Below are 18,503 nucleotides of genomic sequence, written 5' to 3'. Positions count from 1 at the left end.
TTGTTGAGGTACGACCAGCTAACAATGGATCTCTACAGTGCAGTAAACACAGGTTAAGGTATTTGGGGATCAAAAAGTTTGTTTTTTTCCATTTTAGTGGGCATGTTTTAGAAGCTTTTTTAATGTTCATAAGCACCTTATTGTAAAATAGCTGCTGATTTGGACACTACCCTTGTGGGCAAAATAGTATAATTTTCTTGAAGTTGGAGACCCTCATTTATGTTATTTGTCTTGCAAACAGTTTGGCAAAATTTGTACATGATATAATTCTGTACTGTGGCTTAATTGACTTAGGTGAAAATAAAACATAACCGTTGATTCATCAATAAAGATATTTCCATGAACTATCTGTCACTCATAAGAAGTATTGCCTATCATGTAAAGTACTAATCATATTGAAATATTGTCAGATTGTGGGTTAGCATTTAAAGTGGCCATATGGATGAGGATTGGGTATTTATTTTGGATTTTTAATCCACAAAACAATTTCATCATCACTTTCTACTTGAAAAATCAACATGGCACAACATATACCAAGTCCTTGTTTGTAGTTCAATGAATTGCAAAAGCATAATAAATGTGTACAATGTTTGTTATTGGATGCACAATAACAAACATTTTACACATTGTTTGGTTTTTTGCAATGTATTGTTACAAACACAGGCTATACAATGTTGTTTCACATTGATTTTTCAAGTAGGACGCCATGATAAAATTGTTTTCTGAATTAAAAATCCAAAATAAATACCAAGTCCTCATTCATATGGCCACTTTAAGTTGTACTGAATTATTTGCATTTCCCAATGACTGCATGATATGTGTTTTCATTCCCTGTCTGCAGTGAAGAGGTGGCTGATGTTATGGGATAGTATGACATGTCATATCATACACACTAGTACATCAAATATGTTACTGTAAACCTAGATATTGTCGCTCCTAGAAAATTTTGCAAGATTTTACAGTCTTCAAATTCTCAAAGACTAATTTTTGCTAATTAGCAGACTGGTACATTGTGTTCATGTACAAGAAGGCATTTCAGTCACTACATATTTTTACTAATTAGCAGACTGGTACATTGTGTTCATGTACAAGAAGGCATTTAAGTCACTACATATTTTTACTAATTAGCAGACTGGTACATTGTGTTCATGTACAAGAAGGCATTTTAGTCACTACTTATTTTTACTAATCACCAGACTAGAACATTGTGTTCATGTACAAGAAGGCATTTAAGTCACTACATATTTTTACTAATTAGCAGACTGATATATTGTGTTCATGTACAAGAAGACATTTCAGTCACTACGTATTTTTTGTGTTTTTGTTTTCCAGCGAAATAAGCAAAACTAAGTCTTCAGTGAAAATGTCCAGGTTTACAGTATTCTAATGACTAAATACATATCCTTCAATACTCTCTGTAAGTACGGGATCATACAAGTTGGATTCTCACTGTACACCATATGGCATAAATTAAACACAATGTTAATTTGGCCCTCATGTCCCTCACAAAAACAAAAAACAAATGATTACCATTAAAAACTGATTACAACACTATATCAGACATACACCATATATCATTCATACAAACACAATTGCAGTTAAATACCTAAGCTTGAATTTCAAAGCAAACTTCATCACCTGACTCCCACATAGCATGAGGGTTTAAAAGACCCATTTCATACAGTTTTTAGTAACCTTCACTACAAAACAAAAATAGTGTTTATGTGTACTATTTAAGACCAGCACCTGCATCGAGTTGTTCAGTTGTATTATGTATCACTATAGTTTGAAAAAATAGACACTCTATTACTCTATTAGTCTATTTTACAAATTTCTGACATATTTTTAGGTACTTTTGTGCGACTCCTAAGGTGATGTACAATAAAATACAAAAGGTTGAGTTTAAATGCGCCAAAATAAAGGAACTCGCTGAGCGCATGAAGGTCTCTGATACTGAAGGCATTTTCTTTTTCTCTTTGCTAATGGTTAAGAACAAAATTAAATAAAATGTACAAACTCAAAAAAAAAATTTTTTCATTTGCCTATCTATGAGGCAATACTTTAGACTCTAAAACCTGCCATACCGGATCCAGCCCTGAAACTGTATGCTCCGAGAACTCCAAACGTCTTTGTTCCAGGGGGACGAAAACGTGTTCTCAGAGCGCATATTTCTGTAGTCCTGCTTGCAGACGGCGTACTAAGTCGGTACCCGTGTAGAAACAATGTCAAAATCGAGTTAGGTACTCCGTCAGCAAGCAGGACACGACAAAAATATCATCATGCCATTATATACGGGTTCACTTCCCAAATGAACATCATACAACATTGCAAAATTCGACTGCAAGCATTTATATAAAAGTGTTCCTCTTTTGTTAAAAGTGTAGTGTAAATAAGCTGGAGTGGAAGGCAATCGTGGAATGTTTTTGCACTTGAGTAATCAGTCTAAATACAAGAGTTGGTGATAATGTGTTCCAAGGTTCAGCAATGACTTCAGCGACGTTATCAACCTCCGGAGTCCGTACAAGTAATCGTCATCTGTTGACGTTGAGGGCACTGCATGCGGGAAGTCTATCATCCGAATGTCAATGGCTTCCTCTGTATGTTTTGACTCTAGGGACAAACTTCTTTGAGTTGTTACATGTTTCTTAATTGTCTGTGGGTCATGGTCTGCATCAACACCGTTTCCAATTCCAAGCTCAGCGCTAGAGTCGTCAGAGTTTGCTCCTATCACGTGACCATTTAGAACGTCAAGTATGACGTCACTCGTACTGTTGTTGAAGGTAGATGATGAGTCACATGTTGCAGCGTCACTCATGTCTCCCTCGTACACAAAGAGCAAGGAACTTGATACGAAGTGATATTTATTCTGCTTATCAAACCAATTTTCAATCCTCTCTAGACGTTTCAGAAAGGCGGGTAGAAGATCTCGGCGAAAGCGTTTCCTGTTACTGAAAAACCGGACAAGACCTGTGAACAAAATCGAGAGATTTAATACATGTCCAGCTGTGAAATATGGTGTTTTATACTGTGTAGCTACTTCCATAGTCACACGACTATTATCCAGGAAACGACAACACTTGCAATATATCAGTTTCCTGAAGAAAATACACGTCGCACTCGAATGGCGTCTGCTAATTTTAAAATCACCATACACACAACAACAACAACAACAACACCCGATTTCAGCATTGATATACTGTTAAGAAAACGTCAAAGTGTGTCAAACAGTTTTTGGAGATTTAAAAAAGGTTCAGATATTATTCCAGACACATATTTTCCTCGTATCCATATTCAGTATGTGTAGTTGCATGATTTAGAATGGAACTGATGTTCTTGCTGAAAGCGAGGCTCTCGATCTAGGTCGTCTGGGTGATGTATTTTTGTGGTACACTAATTTATTTCGGCTTGTCGTCAGATCTTGTGTATGATAAGACAATGATTGCTTGATTGATGAGTGAATATAATATGGCTGGGGGGAAAATCTATTTCAAAAATCTTATTTTATGAAATAAGTATTGATTCAAGAGATAATGAACCGTAAATCCCAACAAAAAATGCAAAAAGTATAAAAGTTGTTATGTTAGATATATTTTGGATATATGAGCTTAGTTCTCAGATTTCGCAAACATCGCCCCTTGTTTCCATGACAGCCAAGTTATGATAAAACCACATCACAATAAACATCCATTATTGATCATCATTTTTTAAAGAACTATTTAAACAATAAAAGTGTACTTTCCCGCCTTTTTTCCCCCTGGAATACTGACAAGTGAGAAACTATAGCGCTGCATATGGAATAAGTTTAGTTTTTCGTACACTATGACATCACAGCTACGTATTGCTAACTAGTATTCTGTAGATATTCTGTAGTATTCTATATAGATATCACGTCTTGGTCACGTCTATCGGGAGAACGAGACATGAGACGAGACGAGAGATTCATACCTTGTACACTTTCATCTTCATTTAGTTCTCGTCCGTACTTGCTATCAAAATTCACGTATTCACCTCTAGAGGGATGATAAATCTGAAAAATCAAGCAAGCAAACAAACAAGACATTAATCTCGCATAAAATCAAAGGGTATACTGTACATTGGTAGTCGAGAAGAGTAACACACACACACACACAATGAATACGTAAGTATAAACGCCTTAGTGACAAGTGTCGTCTGCAGCTAATAATCCCACTATTTATAACTCTGTCTGGTGTGATAATGGGTTGAAGAACCACGACAGATGACCGGACAATCCATGTATTGGGTTGAGATTGCAGAAGATGAACAGCTGACATCGTAATATTTACGACTTGCACACGTGAAGTAGTAACAATAAAATATTTAGTTATCGTCTTGAGGTTAAGCAACCATGTCAGATTGGCTTCATTACATTTTATCAGTACGGTACGCCTAATCGACTCGAAATTAATTTTATATGCTACAAGTATTACCTCCATCACATTTCTGTTATCTATATCTGAATTTCACATCTTCACAACCATTGCGCGGTCATATAAGGATAGAAATACAGAAAATGTACAAATTGGCATGTCATGAACAGTGAGCCAGCTTACCAATATGACCTAAATTTACGTTCAAAAAAAATTGGCGGGAAATGCTGTTCTTGTCACGCTGACGACACTTTTTTCCCGCCAAAAATAGCCAAGAATCCACTACCCATTCTTTTTATAAATATGGAAAGTCGTAAAATGGCGTGGAATACTATTAGTTTAAGCTATATCAATGTGTCTTTTTAGTGCATGTTTTACATAATGCAATCTGTTCTTCTGGTGTGATATTAAAATCGTATTGATGTATTGTGTCGGTATATCATTTAGTATTAAATGGACTAATTTATCGATCAACAAAGAAAGATCTTTCTCGCAAGTCAGAGAATATATTTTCCAACTGAAGCAGGGGGGGGGGTGTTAAACGCTGCCGTAAAGAGGCTAGTGGTTTTTAAGACGATGAGAGAGATACACGAGAACTCTTCTGCGGAGTTAATTAAAATCACAGCAACTGTAATAACCTTCCGAACACCCTTTTCTTGTTTGTAAAGCCAGTCTATAGCCCATTAGTTTGACACGTGTACTTTAAACGCAACTTCGCACGTTGTGAAAGGAAGCTACAGTTCCGAAAGTTGAAACGCCTAAACTGTAAACATCGTAAAAGGTAGCACGTGCTACATAAAACAAAACAGAGGCCAGTGTGGGGGTACATTTAGTTACAGTTACCGTTCATATCGCACTGTGAATAAAATTGATGACGTGTTGAGAAATTTGTTGTCAGCCAACTTTGTGCATCGTTGTAAAGTAATTTAGCCTCTTTTACGGCACCGTCCAAGATGCATCGCTTCGTTGCTTTATTTACCAATCACGAAATACAAACATGTCCTACCTTCATGCCTAAAATCTGGAAGCCCAACTTTGGAAGATGTGGATGTTTGTATAAACTGGACATTTTTTTCCTTTCCGATGAATCAGGGAGGCATGTGCGACGACCAATTTTAATATCCATAATGCATGGCTTTTTAAATCTCCGCGTGACGTCATCTAGTTTCATATAACTGATTGGAAACATTTAAGGAAACTATACATGTTAATTTTATAGGTTTGGAATTTATTAATTGTAAAAATTGTAAATAACTGTCAATCTAACGAAGGAGTATATGACGAATGACAGGTCCCTCTGGAAGTCTTTATGTTCTTCGCTCCATGGGTTTCACTTCCATGTTGTTCACATAACATATATACATACGTTGTTATTACGTTATTACAACGTCCATAACAACGTGTATATATATATATCATGTATATATATATATACACACACGTTGTTACTACGTTGTTAATAACAACGTCCGGTGAACAGAATATTTGGTGACCAAACATCTCATTGCTTTGTAGACAAGATAAATGTCTGACAGAGCATCACAGAACTACAGTTTTTATCAAGGGAAAACGTGAGAATATTCTTGTTATGTGAACAACAATACGTTATTGGCTAACTATTAAACACGGGTCCAGTGGGTGCATTAGTCCAAGTTTAAATGCATTCCGCGAAGACTGCAATCAAACATGTGACAAATAAGTTATGGTCACGTGGTCAACTTCTGTATAACTATCGACCCCAGTGTTCATTTCTTATCGACATACAAATTCTAATTTGAAATTTCAAAGGATATTAGATGCTTCTTTTTCAGGTATTAGACCCCTGTACCGTGGAAGGAAACATCGTAAACCGGTTATAACTGGATCAACCTGGTCTTCTCGGAACACTTCTTCGTAGAACCTCAATTCTCGTCGTCCACTTGCACGTGATGATATTGGTTTAAGGACGGTGCCATCAGAGCTCTCTAAAAAGCCTGTAATAGAAGTGAAGTGTGTAATTTAGACATGCATTGTGTTATTTTATATTACCCACTCAAATTATCTTCCGCACATAATCACCACCACCACCACCACGATCATCATCATCACCATCATCACCACCATCATCATCATCATCATCATCATCATCATCATCATCACCATCACCATCATCATCATCACCACCACCACCACCACCACCACCACCACCACAACAACAACAACAACTACTACTACTACTACTACTACAACACCACTACCATCGTCATAATCACTATCCGATAGCATAAATGGTTTTATTTTCATTAATAAATTCACAATAATGTCTTAGAGCACGAAATAGCCTGTCTCAAGATAACATAACTTCTGATATTATGATGAAGTTACACCCCCTCATCTACTAGTAAATTCGTGGAGCTTTCAAGTAAAATCCACGGATACAACCATCCTCTCTCTCGTGAAGTATGTCGTTACCGCAAAGAGGCTAGGTGATTTTACGATCATGTTTTCGAATAGAGCACCGAAACTTACAGTATATTTTATACAGGAAAACAAACTTATTCATAAACCCAACCACTTTGACTACGAGTATGTATGGTCAAAAAAAGGAGAGAATTGTTTCTGGTCAGCGGGCGCAACATTTAAACACCCTCGAGTCATTGGTCTTTCTTTCGTGTCTGTCCAGCCCATGCAGTCTACAGATCCGTGGGGAAACACAAAAATAACCCTCCCTACTTCACTGAAGAGAACTGCAGAACCAATCATGAACAAGTAAATGACATCTGCCCCACATACACACTTGCTATAAAGTACTAAATAAAAAAGAACAGTAACTGCTATAAATAGTAGATTGAGTGAGTGACAGGTTTGTTGAGAATATGAATAAAACAAAAATCGCGTCGTCGCACCTGACCAGAAACAATTTTTTTTTGGCCCAAACAAGAATGGCAAGGACAGACCAGGACAAAGACGCAAAGTAAAGAACGCTGGCGTAGACAATACGAACATTGTTTGTGAGCTTGCATACGTGTAACATACATATGTAGGTATTCAGGTAACGTTCGAGATCAGCCTAACCCGTATAAATGTGTTGACAGTGTAAGATCCTACGAACACGTTCCTATATATAAACCATTGCAGCATGAATAAATAGTTTCACAACATTATGACACATCCAAGTCAACGTATTGCTGACGATGACGAACAGTGTTCGCTGCTATGACACAATAAATATTTTTGCACATCTCAACACGCATTGAAATTGCAAATCAAGTAACTAACTACGAAGTATTGTTCCTTCAATAGCGATGAGTAATTTTTATGTATGTTCACGTGTCATATATTTTGCACGTCGGAATATTAAACTAGTCTGGTCTTTAAATTCATACAGAATGTGAGGGTACAGAGAAACGGCTTAGTGCAGCCGAAAACAATTGCAATTGAACAAGCACGAACGAGAGCGAGTTCAATTCGTTTATGACCATCGTCGTAAACAACTTTAACAGCCTCTTTTACGACACCATCCAAGCCTCATCGCCAAGATTTCGTTGCAGAAATATGTGCTCTAGCTAAGCTTCCGAGATTGATTTTTAACTCTCTGCACGTTTACACCTTTTATTTATTATCCTCCAGGTTTGAGCTCGTTTAAGAGAGGAGACGCCTCACAGTTTCACTGAATTGAAAAATATAAATCTCGTTTTAAATAAACTAGTCATGGTGGAGTGAACCCTCCAGGTGTTGCACCGACGTTTCGTTATGAAAAGGTTGACATGCGTGACGTATGTACCTTAAATGTAATGAACAGGCGAAAAACTGTAGTAAATTGATTCGTGTTATTATTATTATACAATACAAGTAGAAGTGAAGTAAATCACTTTTTTTCTATGCACTTACTACACATATATTGCATTCCTATAGTGTACAAGTATACTATTTCAATTGCTAATACAACGAGTAACACTGAAGTAAAATACTTTCTCTATGTGCTACACTCATTTATACCATTCATATCAAGTGAAAAATCTACTGTTTCAATTGCTAATACAACGAGTAACACTGAAGTAAAGCACTTTCTCTATGTGCTACACTCATTTATAGCATTCATATCAGGTGTAAATGTTATAGGATGTACACATCTGGCACACAGTAGCATACCAATACAGCCCAAAGTAAAGCGTTTTCTGTAGGTACCACACAATTGTTTATATAGCATTCGTATCAAGTGTAAAGTATACTGTTTCATTTGCTTATTGACCACATTAGAAAGGCCACATGCTAGGATTGTAAATAAACCAATGCAATATAAACAGTTGTGTGGTACCTACAGAAAACGCTTTACTTTGGGCTGTATTGGTATGCTACTGTGTGCCAGATGTGTACATCTTATAACATTGTGACGAATGGTCTCTAGAAGTCTATTGTAAACATGCCTGATTTGAAAACTTGAAAGGGGTATTCCCACTACCTTTTCGATTTGTTTTATGTGAGTTATTGATGTAGTTGTCATGGTTACACGCTTGTTTTACAATCGTGAAAACAAAGTATGGATATCGTTCTACATTTAAAATATCAGTGACACCGTCAGCTGCAGTCACAATACTGTTTGTTCTTGTAGCAAATAATTCCACGTATATATATATATATATATATATATATATATATATATATATATATATATATATATATATATATATATATATATATATATATATATATATATATATATATATATATATATACACATACAAATGAAAGAAGTCAAGTATGTTATTACATCATGGATTTACACTAACAAGTTCTTAATAATACGTAACCTTTATTTACATATATTTTTTTGTGTACACACAGCCATCAATGACCCATCTGACTGCAAACACACCTTGGCTGCACTGTACACAAAGTCAGCGAGTCCTCCGGCTCACGCATACACCTGATGATCCTTTTGGTGAAACGGACTGTAGTGTAAATCCATAATGTAATAACACACTTGTCTTCTGTTATGTTTATGTATGAAGTGCTCTCCAAGCAGATTGAGCACTGGCGAAAGAAGAATGAAACTCTGTGTGTGTGTGTGTGTGTGTGTGTGTGTGTGTGTGTGTGTGTGTGTGTGTGTGTGTGTGTGTATAAATTATTTTATTTAATTATTTTTTATTATTTTTTTCAAACGGACAGCATTGACCAGATATCAAGGGGAATACGAGTACATGACAATGACCACTGCTGTCCCAAGAATAGATTCATGACACGCTTGTACAGTTTTAGCGAGCTTATATGTGAGTTTATGATGATAACATGGCAGGTCATAGGTCAGTCTTCTAATTATCGCAGATTTATCGGATTGTCACGGGTTTCAGTACCACAAACCTGGGCTACTAGACAATGCTGGCACGCTTTGGTCCAATACTCCTTCTAAATAAATCAGGGTTTGTCAGGCGTTTGAAAATTAACTAGATGCAATACATGTTAAGTGTTATGTAGTGACGTTCCATGTTTACAACTGCGTGTGCAGTCTTAGTTTTTAGTGTATGTACTACAGTTAATATCACCAGACGTCGCCGAAGCAGTTAGTCTAGTTCCTATACAGTATCGTTACCACTTACACCTCCACTCACGGTACTAGTGGTTTACTTAGAAACCACGTTGGCACCCTGACTACGAAGCAGTGTGTCATTCATACTACCAGCATATATACCAAGTCATTATAAACAGAAATAAGACACGAGTAATGCATCATTGGAGACCGGTTTACATTTAAACTTTACACGTGTATGTATACTTGTCTTCACTGATTAAGAACGTGTTACTTTTTGTTTTCATTTGAAATGAATCTGCACGTCTGAAGTATGGTACAAAAATAAGCCTTACAGGTATTGAACTATCAAGTACGTGCGTGACATACACAGTTTAGGCGATGTCTGGTGAAATCGACCGTAATTTAAACTCGGAGTAGACATCTTTCTCTATTATACGCGAACAAGGCAAAATCACGTTTATACATTCCCGCAAGTCCGGACATTTTTTTTTCACACCGTAGACAGAGAGTGCAAATGTACCATCGTTGCTGTAAGAGGTGTCGTGGTTTTATGTACGTGTTGATTCCAGTGATGACGTCACATTGACGTAAAACTATACAGGCCTCTTTACGGCACCATCCGAGACGTACATAAGCACCGCTCAAATATTATTTTCGTTGTGTTGGCGTAAAACATATGCTTGGGTTTGCGAGAATGCAGGGTACCAGGACAGGAAAGAACAACCAAAACACTCTTTTGTGGGCTTAGAAACTACAACTGATTGAAAATGAACATTTAACATTCTCAGTCTCATCTCATCCCGTTTTTATGTTCCTGTCTTTTGTAATAGCGTACATAATTCAGAGTACATTTGATTTAAAGTTTAGACATATTATAAAAACTCAGATTTTAAGGCAAATTAGTGCATTTTAGAGGGGTTTCTTCAATTTGTGTTGAATTAAACTATGATAGCATATTGCTGACAATACCGAAATACAGAGAGTTTATATCATATTACAGTTGATGTGTTAATAGTTAGTACATTTACAGATAATTTAACACGAATAACTGAAGTTAATCAGTGGGTGGGGTTATGAATTTTTTAATTTTTCAAATTAATTTTATGTCCGATATTTGTGTTGCTCTAGTCTCTGTGGTACACATGCTTCTTCGGTAAAACACTTCGTATTAAAATACCCCCCCCCCCTCCCCTTTAAACCAATGATGGCTTCTCACAACCTGACACGTCCATCTCTAAAACTGGGCGGATTGCATTGCATCTAAAGCCACGATGCGGTTTGTGTCAACACCGCCATCTGAGGAAATTGGAGAAGTGAAATAAACTGTTCTCAGACAGTGGTTAGACTCTCTCACCAGTCCTCGGTAACATCGCTATTAGCTGTTTTGTATGTACATATATCTACCAAATAATTGTACTAGAATATCCTTGTACTGTGGGCCCTCATGGACTTCATACATAGGGCTAATTACTTGCTTACATGTTACTGTACCAGGACTTGTCATTGCGACGCCCCGAGCATCGCAGTAACATGTCAACAAATGATTAGCCCTACGTAGTTGATGATAGCCCACAGTACAATTATGCAGTAGAGCGGTACATACAAAACAACCCTTTAGCGATGCGATGCTCCCAGAACTGTGAGAAAGTCTAAGAGGGTTGTGTACTAAAAACAATACTCTCTCCAGACATGATTCAGTCTGGTGTCCTTACATGACCCCTGTTAGTAAAGTGATATAGAATTACACTACTTGTGAAGTTGGATATATTTTATGCTGTATTATGTGTCATATGCCATGAATCATGTATGTTTAGTCTACATCACAATTCACCGCAATCGTAATTTCCAACGTTCCACAAGTGACTAATTGGTACATATCCCAGTAGTCTAGTTCCAAACTGGTACAGTATTACGTATTAAAAACTTCATTACTAATACCTGTCTAGTCAAGGCAGTTGTTCGAGCACATATTTCTGTGCTCCGAGTCCCCCAACTCTGATCATATAAATATGATGACGTCTTTGCCTCCCCACGTGATTTTAATTTAAACAGACTGGAGGTGGAGTCCTGGTTGGTCATTTGCATATATGTGCAGTCCTAGAAACATTAGAAAGGTCAAAATCTCAAGACAGGCAAAACAGCTGTATCAAATGAATATTACTGAGCGATGAGGACAGCCTGTCAGTTTGTGATGGATTACTACTGACATGTACCCTTTGCGCTTCGCTAACTACAGGGGAGTACCACAATTTAACATCTTTCATAACTGCCTTGCCTAGACTGGTAAAGTAATGAAGTTTTTAATACATAATACTGTACCAGTTTGGAACTAGACTAATATCGTAGCAAAATCACTTAAATGTCAGAGTTATGCTGTACGACATCCCATGATACCGAACAACACACAAACTACCATCGGCCCCCACCGTATACAATACGGTACTGTTTAGCCTAAAGTCATTGGCTAGCTGGTATGGGACGTAATGACTCGCGACTAGCGAACAAAATTGTCGAACCACATCACTAAAGTCTCCTGGCTACCCGTAACAATAGTTGCATTCTACTTCGCAGATATTTTCAACAGATTATTGTCTACGTAATTCATACCATACGACCCAGAATTAGTACAAGAATACATTCCTGTTGAACACCAACCGACAACGAACATAAATGGGTGACAATTGCATTGTATAGAACATAATATGTACTTGCTAACCACAACGTGTATATACGTGTCCATACCAGCCCATGACAACCAAAAATAGCACAGCGTTGCGTGTACACCTTGAATTTGACTTACACCATTAAACAATTGTTTGGTTTTGAATGTAGGACAGTCTGGATGCCAACGTAGTTTCCAACTAAACCACGAGTGAGTGGAGGTGTAAATCGTAACGATATCACATAGGAACTAGACTAAATGTATGGATACAGGCTCCACTTTGATTGAGGTCATTTTCATTACCCGTGTTATTGATCCATACCTATAGGTATAGGCAAAGACGAGATAAATAATGCTGTAATTTGTAAACAAACACCGGGTTGTCGATAGATATTGATTATCCCTTTTCTTCGGAGAAATAAATCATAGCGAGCGTCTTCGAAAAAATGACACTTGCAGCTTTCAAATTTGAGACAATGTTTTCACAAAGCTATATCATTATGGTTGAGTACGGATGACATGGATTGCATCACGCTATATATATATTGACCACACTGTGCGGCGATTCATTGAATTACTGGTAATGCACGTCTTTATTACAGTGGAATTAATGTTATGATATAAATCACAACTATGGTGAAGATGGGATATCTCAAATATAATATTTGTTTCCCATCTGAGAGAGTGTGGATATATACTGTGTTTGCTATCGCACCGTAATACGTGTATATTGTATTCCTGATTAATCTGTGGTAAGTACTACCTCACTGTAAATTGAAATAAATTAGCCAAACCATGTATGTTTTTTTAATACCTGGAAGTTAATGCAATCGATGAGTAAGCTTGATATTTGCGCAAGGTCTCAGTAGAATCAATAATTCGATGACGATGTGGTCCAGTCATTTTATGAGTAACATGACATCATCTCTGTCTGTCTGTATCTCTCTCTCTCTCTCTCTCTCTCTCTCTCTCTCTCTCTCTCTCTCTCTCTCTCTCTCTCTCTCTCTCTCTCTCTCTCTCTCTCTCTCTCTCTCTCTCTCTCTCTCTCTCTCTCTCTCTCTCTCTCTCTCTCTCTGATAAACTAAATATCTCCAAATTGCGAGTGACAATTAAAAATGTTTTGGTATTTGGAACAAAAATACTGAATTCTGAGGGTATCACGCACAAGAAGTTCAGGGTTTTTGGCATTGTGCTTTCAAACTGTCTTGGCCAACGATCCTCATCAGAATGACAAATTCCATGTTACAACTGACCAGTGTGCGTTGTAACCCTTGTAAATCATTTGATCTACCAAGATGATGGAACATATTTGGTCCAAAAATAATTCTGTACGACGTTCTAATCAGAATCGTACCCTTACAAACAGTACAACTGGACAGACTCAGTGTGGATCCCCGGCTAATTGCTAAGTCACCATGGTAAGAAAGACTAATTGATGCCATTGTCACGTACAAGCATAAAATTACCTCGATACAATAAGAAAATGCAACAAGTTGATGTGTGTGACTGTGTTGACCTTTGACCCCTTGTTTAAAATGATTCATCATAAACGTTGTCAGGTATGATATACTGTGACAAATTGTGTTGTCAAGCCCTTTTTAATTTTTAATCGATCACTACAGAGCGCAGGTGTGAACGACCAATTCATCAAAACTGTACAGATGATGATAAAAGTATGTATCGTATGATCTGTGGGATCACGGCAGGCTGTACTATTTTACATATATGTAAATTACCTATCATTTATAAACATCTAAACAGAATATTTGCATCGTCGTAAACCACAGCCCCTTTTACGACACCGTAAAAAAAGACGCACCGCCAATAGGCCGTTATTTCGCAATGTTGAAACAAAATAGACCCAAGTCTGTGTTTGTAACAGTAATACTCAATAACTGAACACAAAATCCGTAAAAAGTTTGTTATTGTACGTACAGGAAGTAATTTGTAAACAAAGTCGACAGTCACTCGTAACCTCAAGTACACATAAAATGTACATGGTGATGTTTCTATATTTGGAGACATGATAGACGGCAGACGCGTGCACATATATGTCAAGTTTGTTATCAACTCACTTCACTGCGTACAAACTTGCACACATTGTTTTTTGTTGTTTTTTTGCAATTACAAACATGGACTTGACCTATGTTATTTCACATTGTTTTTTCAATGAAGAGTAACATGCAAATGCTGTACGAAGTTGTACTGGTTTATTAATCCAAAACCAAAATAATTACCAATTTCTCACGCAGATGGACACGATTATCATAAAGCAAATTTTTAAAAAAAGTGTTTGGTCGGAATTTTAAGTTTTCGTTACTTCTGTTTTTGCTTTGTTTTGTTTTATTTTGTTTTGAGAAACAATATTTCTCTGATATTCTGATGAGGTAAATGAATGAATGCAGACAAGTACGTGTGAAGCTGATGAACACAAAATGCAGACTGAACTACAGAGAGTATACAAAATCCAAGTTCAAATCTGAAAAGACCGGGTTTCTCTGAAATGACCGGGTACCGACGATACTTTGACAGTACAGGAAAATTGAAGTAAAGTCTCACCATCTTGAATTTTAAAAAAAATGTTCAGGGTCGTCGGCTTAAACACAGACAAGTTACTTGTCTGTTGTTGGGTTATTGGAAACTTAAGCTTATAATTTTACAACTGTCGACATCAGACCGTGGACAAACAGACTGTTACAGACAAGGAAAGTAAACAAATGAATTTGATTGATAACACTTGACACAGCATGTTAGAACAGCAGAGAACTTGTATTACATTTCATGGTTCGACAAGAACAGTTTTATGGCCTCTTTATGTGTACATGAAATGCCAGGGGAACTGGAAATTTGTTTGTGAATGTAAATTATTATATAAAGAGGCCATACAACTGTTCTTATGCAAATTTGATGGAATGTAATACAAGTCTCTGTACATCCAACATGTTGTGCCATGTGTAATTAATCCAATTCATTTGTTTACCTTCCCTGTTGTAACAGCTTCCGTTCGTCCAGGTCTCAGATGTGGGCAGTTTTATTTTGGTCTAGACATCACGATCCTTCACATTTGGTTAAATAATAATAAATAATTATAATAATGTTGGTTTTTATATAACAACACTTTCCCACTTTGTGCTCAAGGCGCTTTACAATTATTACCCCTGGCACGGATCTATTGCGACACAACGGCCATTTTTACTTCCTCAACTCCCTGGGGAGTTACTACTTCAGGTGTGTTACAAAAGATATTAATAACGCCAGACAATCAAGAGGCACTTGAAATCGACTACACGGTATTACGTTATAAAGTAGGCGGTGTCTTATCTTACGAGTTAATTTTAACAGAGCACCGGCTGGCGGTTAGATAGTAGCTGACTAGACCATACATTGGGTCTATGGACTGACATACAAATTACACTAAAATTACATAACAACTACATTTACTTCAATAGTGATCTTAAATTTACTGGAATTACTGAATGTAAACTCTGTTTAGTTGAACGAGGCTTTATGTAACGTGTAAAGGAAACACATACCAGGTCAGTCAACAGTCAATGTGATGCGGCCAAATTAATCTCTAGACGGATTCTAAATAATAGCATACGTATAATCTGATTAAAATCTGACGGTTAGACTCCTTTTTATCTTTCTTTCGTCCAGTTTTCGTGTGTTTGTTGACTTTGTGTTTTTGGGAGTTAGGCAAAGTGATCGCAAACAAACCACAATGTAGGAGGAAATCAGATAAATAAAGGACTCGATTTTTATCAGATTGGTGACATTTACAGCAACAGTGGTTTACTTGAATACATTCTCGCTAACTTGACATTATTCTTCTGTTGACAAGTCGTTCACCTTGGACGGTGCCGTAAAAGAGGCTAAAGTTTACGATGATGGCGGTTCTTTTTGGACAGTGTCGTAAAAGAGGCGGTGTCTTGAATACAGAGAAAGAAAAGAGAGATTTCAGACACGTAGCCTGGGGTCCTTTCCACAAAATAATGTATGTTTAATTTATTCAGGATTAAAAAAAAAACGGAAAAAAACGTGAGTTTGGGGTTCAAATTGAAACTATGGAAGGATAGTACATTTACTATTAATCTTGGAAGAATACAAACAAATACAAGAAAGAAATGAGAACGACAACCAGGTGACGATTTCATCTGTTGGCTGGGTGATCTGAGATTTAATTAAAATGTCGATTCATACCCTGACCATGCTTAAAACCTAAACGAAGTGACACATCCTGAAACATGTGATCGTTTTCCTCTGAACGCCTTCCTTCAAATCATGGAAGTATAATACTTAAATCATACAGTATGAAAATTAAATTGCCTTTAAATTGGCAGGTCGATGGACATCCAGGAACGCATGGCATAAATGCGAGATGCGGTTTAATATCCGGCGCATTCGCCACTACTATTAACATTTGAGTAGCGTACAACCCCGCTATCTCAATCAGAGAAAATCGAATCACAACGACTGGGTTTTCATACTGAACCATCACATACTCGTGTGTACATGTTGTGAATACGTGGTCGAGTAACACAGGTGTAGTTACAACCGTATGAAATATTAGATTCAGTACAAGCTGTCGTTTCATAAAAGACCGTGAGATGTAACGTCTGGGTTAATTGGGAAAAATAACATTATAATTTCACAATCCGCAATTATCGTTCTTTTAAACGTATTATATAATTTATTTATTTTAGGAATTTAATGTTTTGTATGACCGGTAGGTCTAAAGTCATTCTTTATTTTAGGGTAATATTTTGCGTCTTATAACCTAGCTCTGGAAATATGTGCTACGAGGACTCCAACGATACACGTCTTGTCATCGGAGTCTTCGTAAATATCTTTAGCATTTTTCCAGAGCTACTTATAACCATATAGCATGTCCCACGTCGGTTCGTCGGTAAAATATCGTCCATAGAATTCGACGACATTTGTAGTTCATCCACGATAAAATTTGTCAAAATGGCTATCTATAGCTATAAGCTTTCCGTACAAAAAATAACCATTATTCAAGCACATGAAAGCGCCAATAAAAAGTTTTAAATGGTCCAACTGGGGTAAAGGGAGTAATTTTATTTAAAAAAACCCTGTTATCTTGTGTTTGTGAATAGCAAAGGAAATGTGACATGGGCGTGTGTGTGTATTTGAGCGATCAGTGATTACGTCATCGTGAAATGGACATACGAATATAAATAGTATACTGACGTGTGTTATCGTAAATGCTGTGTCAAGAATAGTCCTGGCTGGCGCAACAACATGTCATTTATAGTACAACTGCCCATTTAAATGTCGAAGTCAGCAATTTCATTGTGTTGAAATACCGGGACAGCTTTATTTCACTTTTGACGTGAAATAACCAAATACACGAATACGCAATATACTAGTACATCATTTATTGAAGGGAATAATAATCGCGTGTCGATTTCATGCAAATAAATACGGATATGATCTCAGTGGAATGTCTACATGTAATTAAGTTGTAGTTCAAGCATGTAAATACACGTACGAAAGTAATGCGGCATTTATATGTATATCCGGTGAAATTGAAACAGACGATATAACCACAGACAGTGGAGAAGAAAAATAATGCAGTCGGTTAAAGTACGTACGTGTATACACTCAAGGGTAAATTACTAAAATTAGAAATTAAAGAACCCTGATCGTCCACGGTTGGACAATCGTTCATTGGTATTTAGTCGAGTTATATGCAACTTGTGATTTTGTAGCGGTAGGAGGGACCTTCCTACATCTACAGTGGTTCTATGCTGACCAAGCTAACACTCCACAAGAGTATCGTAGCTATGGGCAAAAAATGTTTCAAAGTATTTTTGTTGCGAATTTTTTTTTGTCATTCTGTGGCACAAATTAATATTCAGCTATGTTGTCCAATGTTTGACACTCTGCCATTGTCACAGACAATCAATGTACTGATATTGAC

At 36.9% G+C, this 18,503-nt stretch overlaps 1 protein-coding gene across 1 annotated transcript in view; it reads right to left on the bottom strand.

Annotated features, from left to right (window-relative positions):
- Positions 1-1,239: 1,239 nt before the first annotated feature.
- Positions 1,240-18,503, bottom strand: part of LOC144452226 (inositol polyphosphate multikinase-like) — a 17,959-nt gene continuing 695 nt past the window's right edge. The window contains exons 2-5 of the mRNA XM_078143278.1: positions 6,185-6,361; positions 5,395-5,570; positions 3,946-4,027; positions 1,240-2,967 (exon numbers count right to left, since the gene is read on the bottom strand). Of these exons, the coding sequence (XP_077999404.1) occupies positions 2,438-2,967; positions 3,946-4,027; positions 5,395-5,570; positions 6,185-6,361 (965 nt within the window). The 3' untranslated portion in view covers positions 1,240-2,437. The remainder of the gene's footprint in view (positions 2,968-3,945; positions 4,028-5,394; positions 5,571-6,184; positions 6,362-18,503) is intronic.

This window comes from Glandiceps talaboti, chromosome 22 (assembly GCF_964340395.1).
Source record: "Glandiceps talaboti chromosome 22, keGlaTala1.1, whole genome shotgun sequence".
In the NCBI taxonomy this organism is placed as follows: domain Eukaryota; kingdom Metazoa; phylum Hemichordata; class Enteropneusta; family Spengelidae; genus Glandiceps; species Glandiceps talaboti.
Note: the sequence above shows the minus strand (reverse complement) of the source record. Positions and strands in the feature narration are given on the sequence as shown.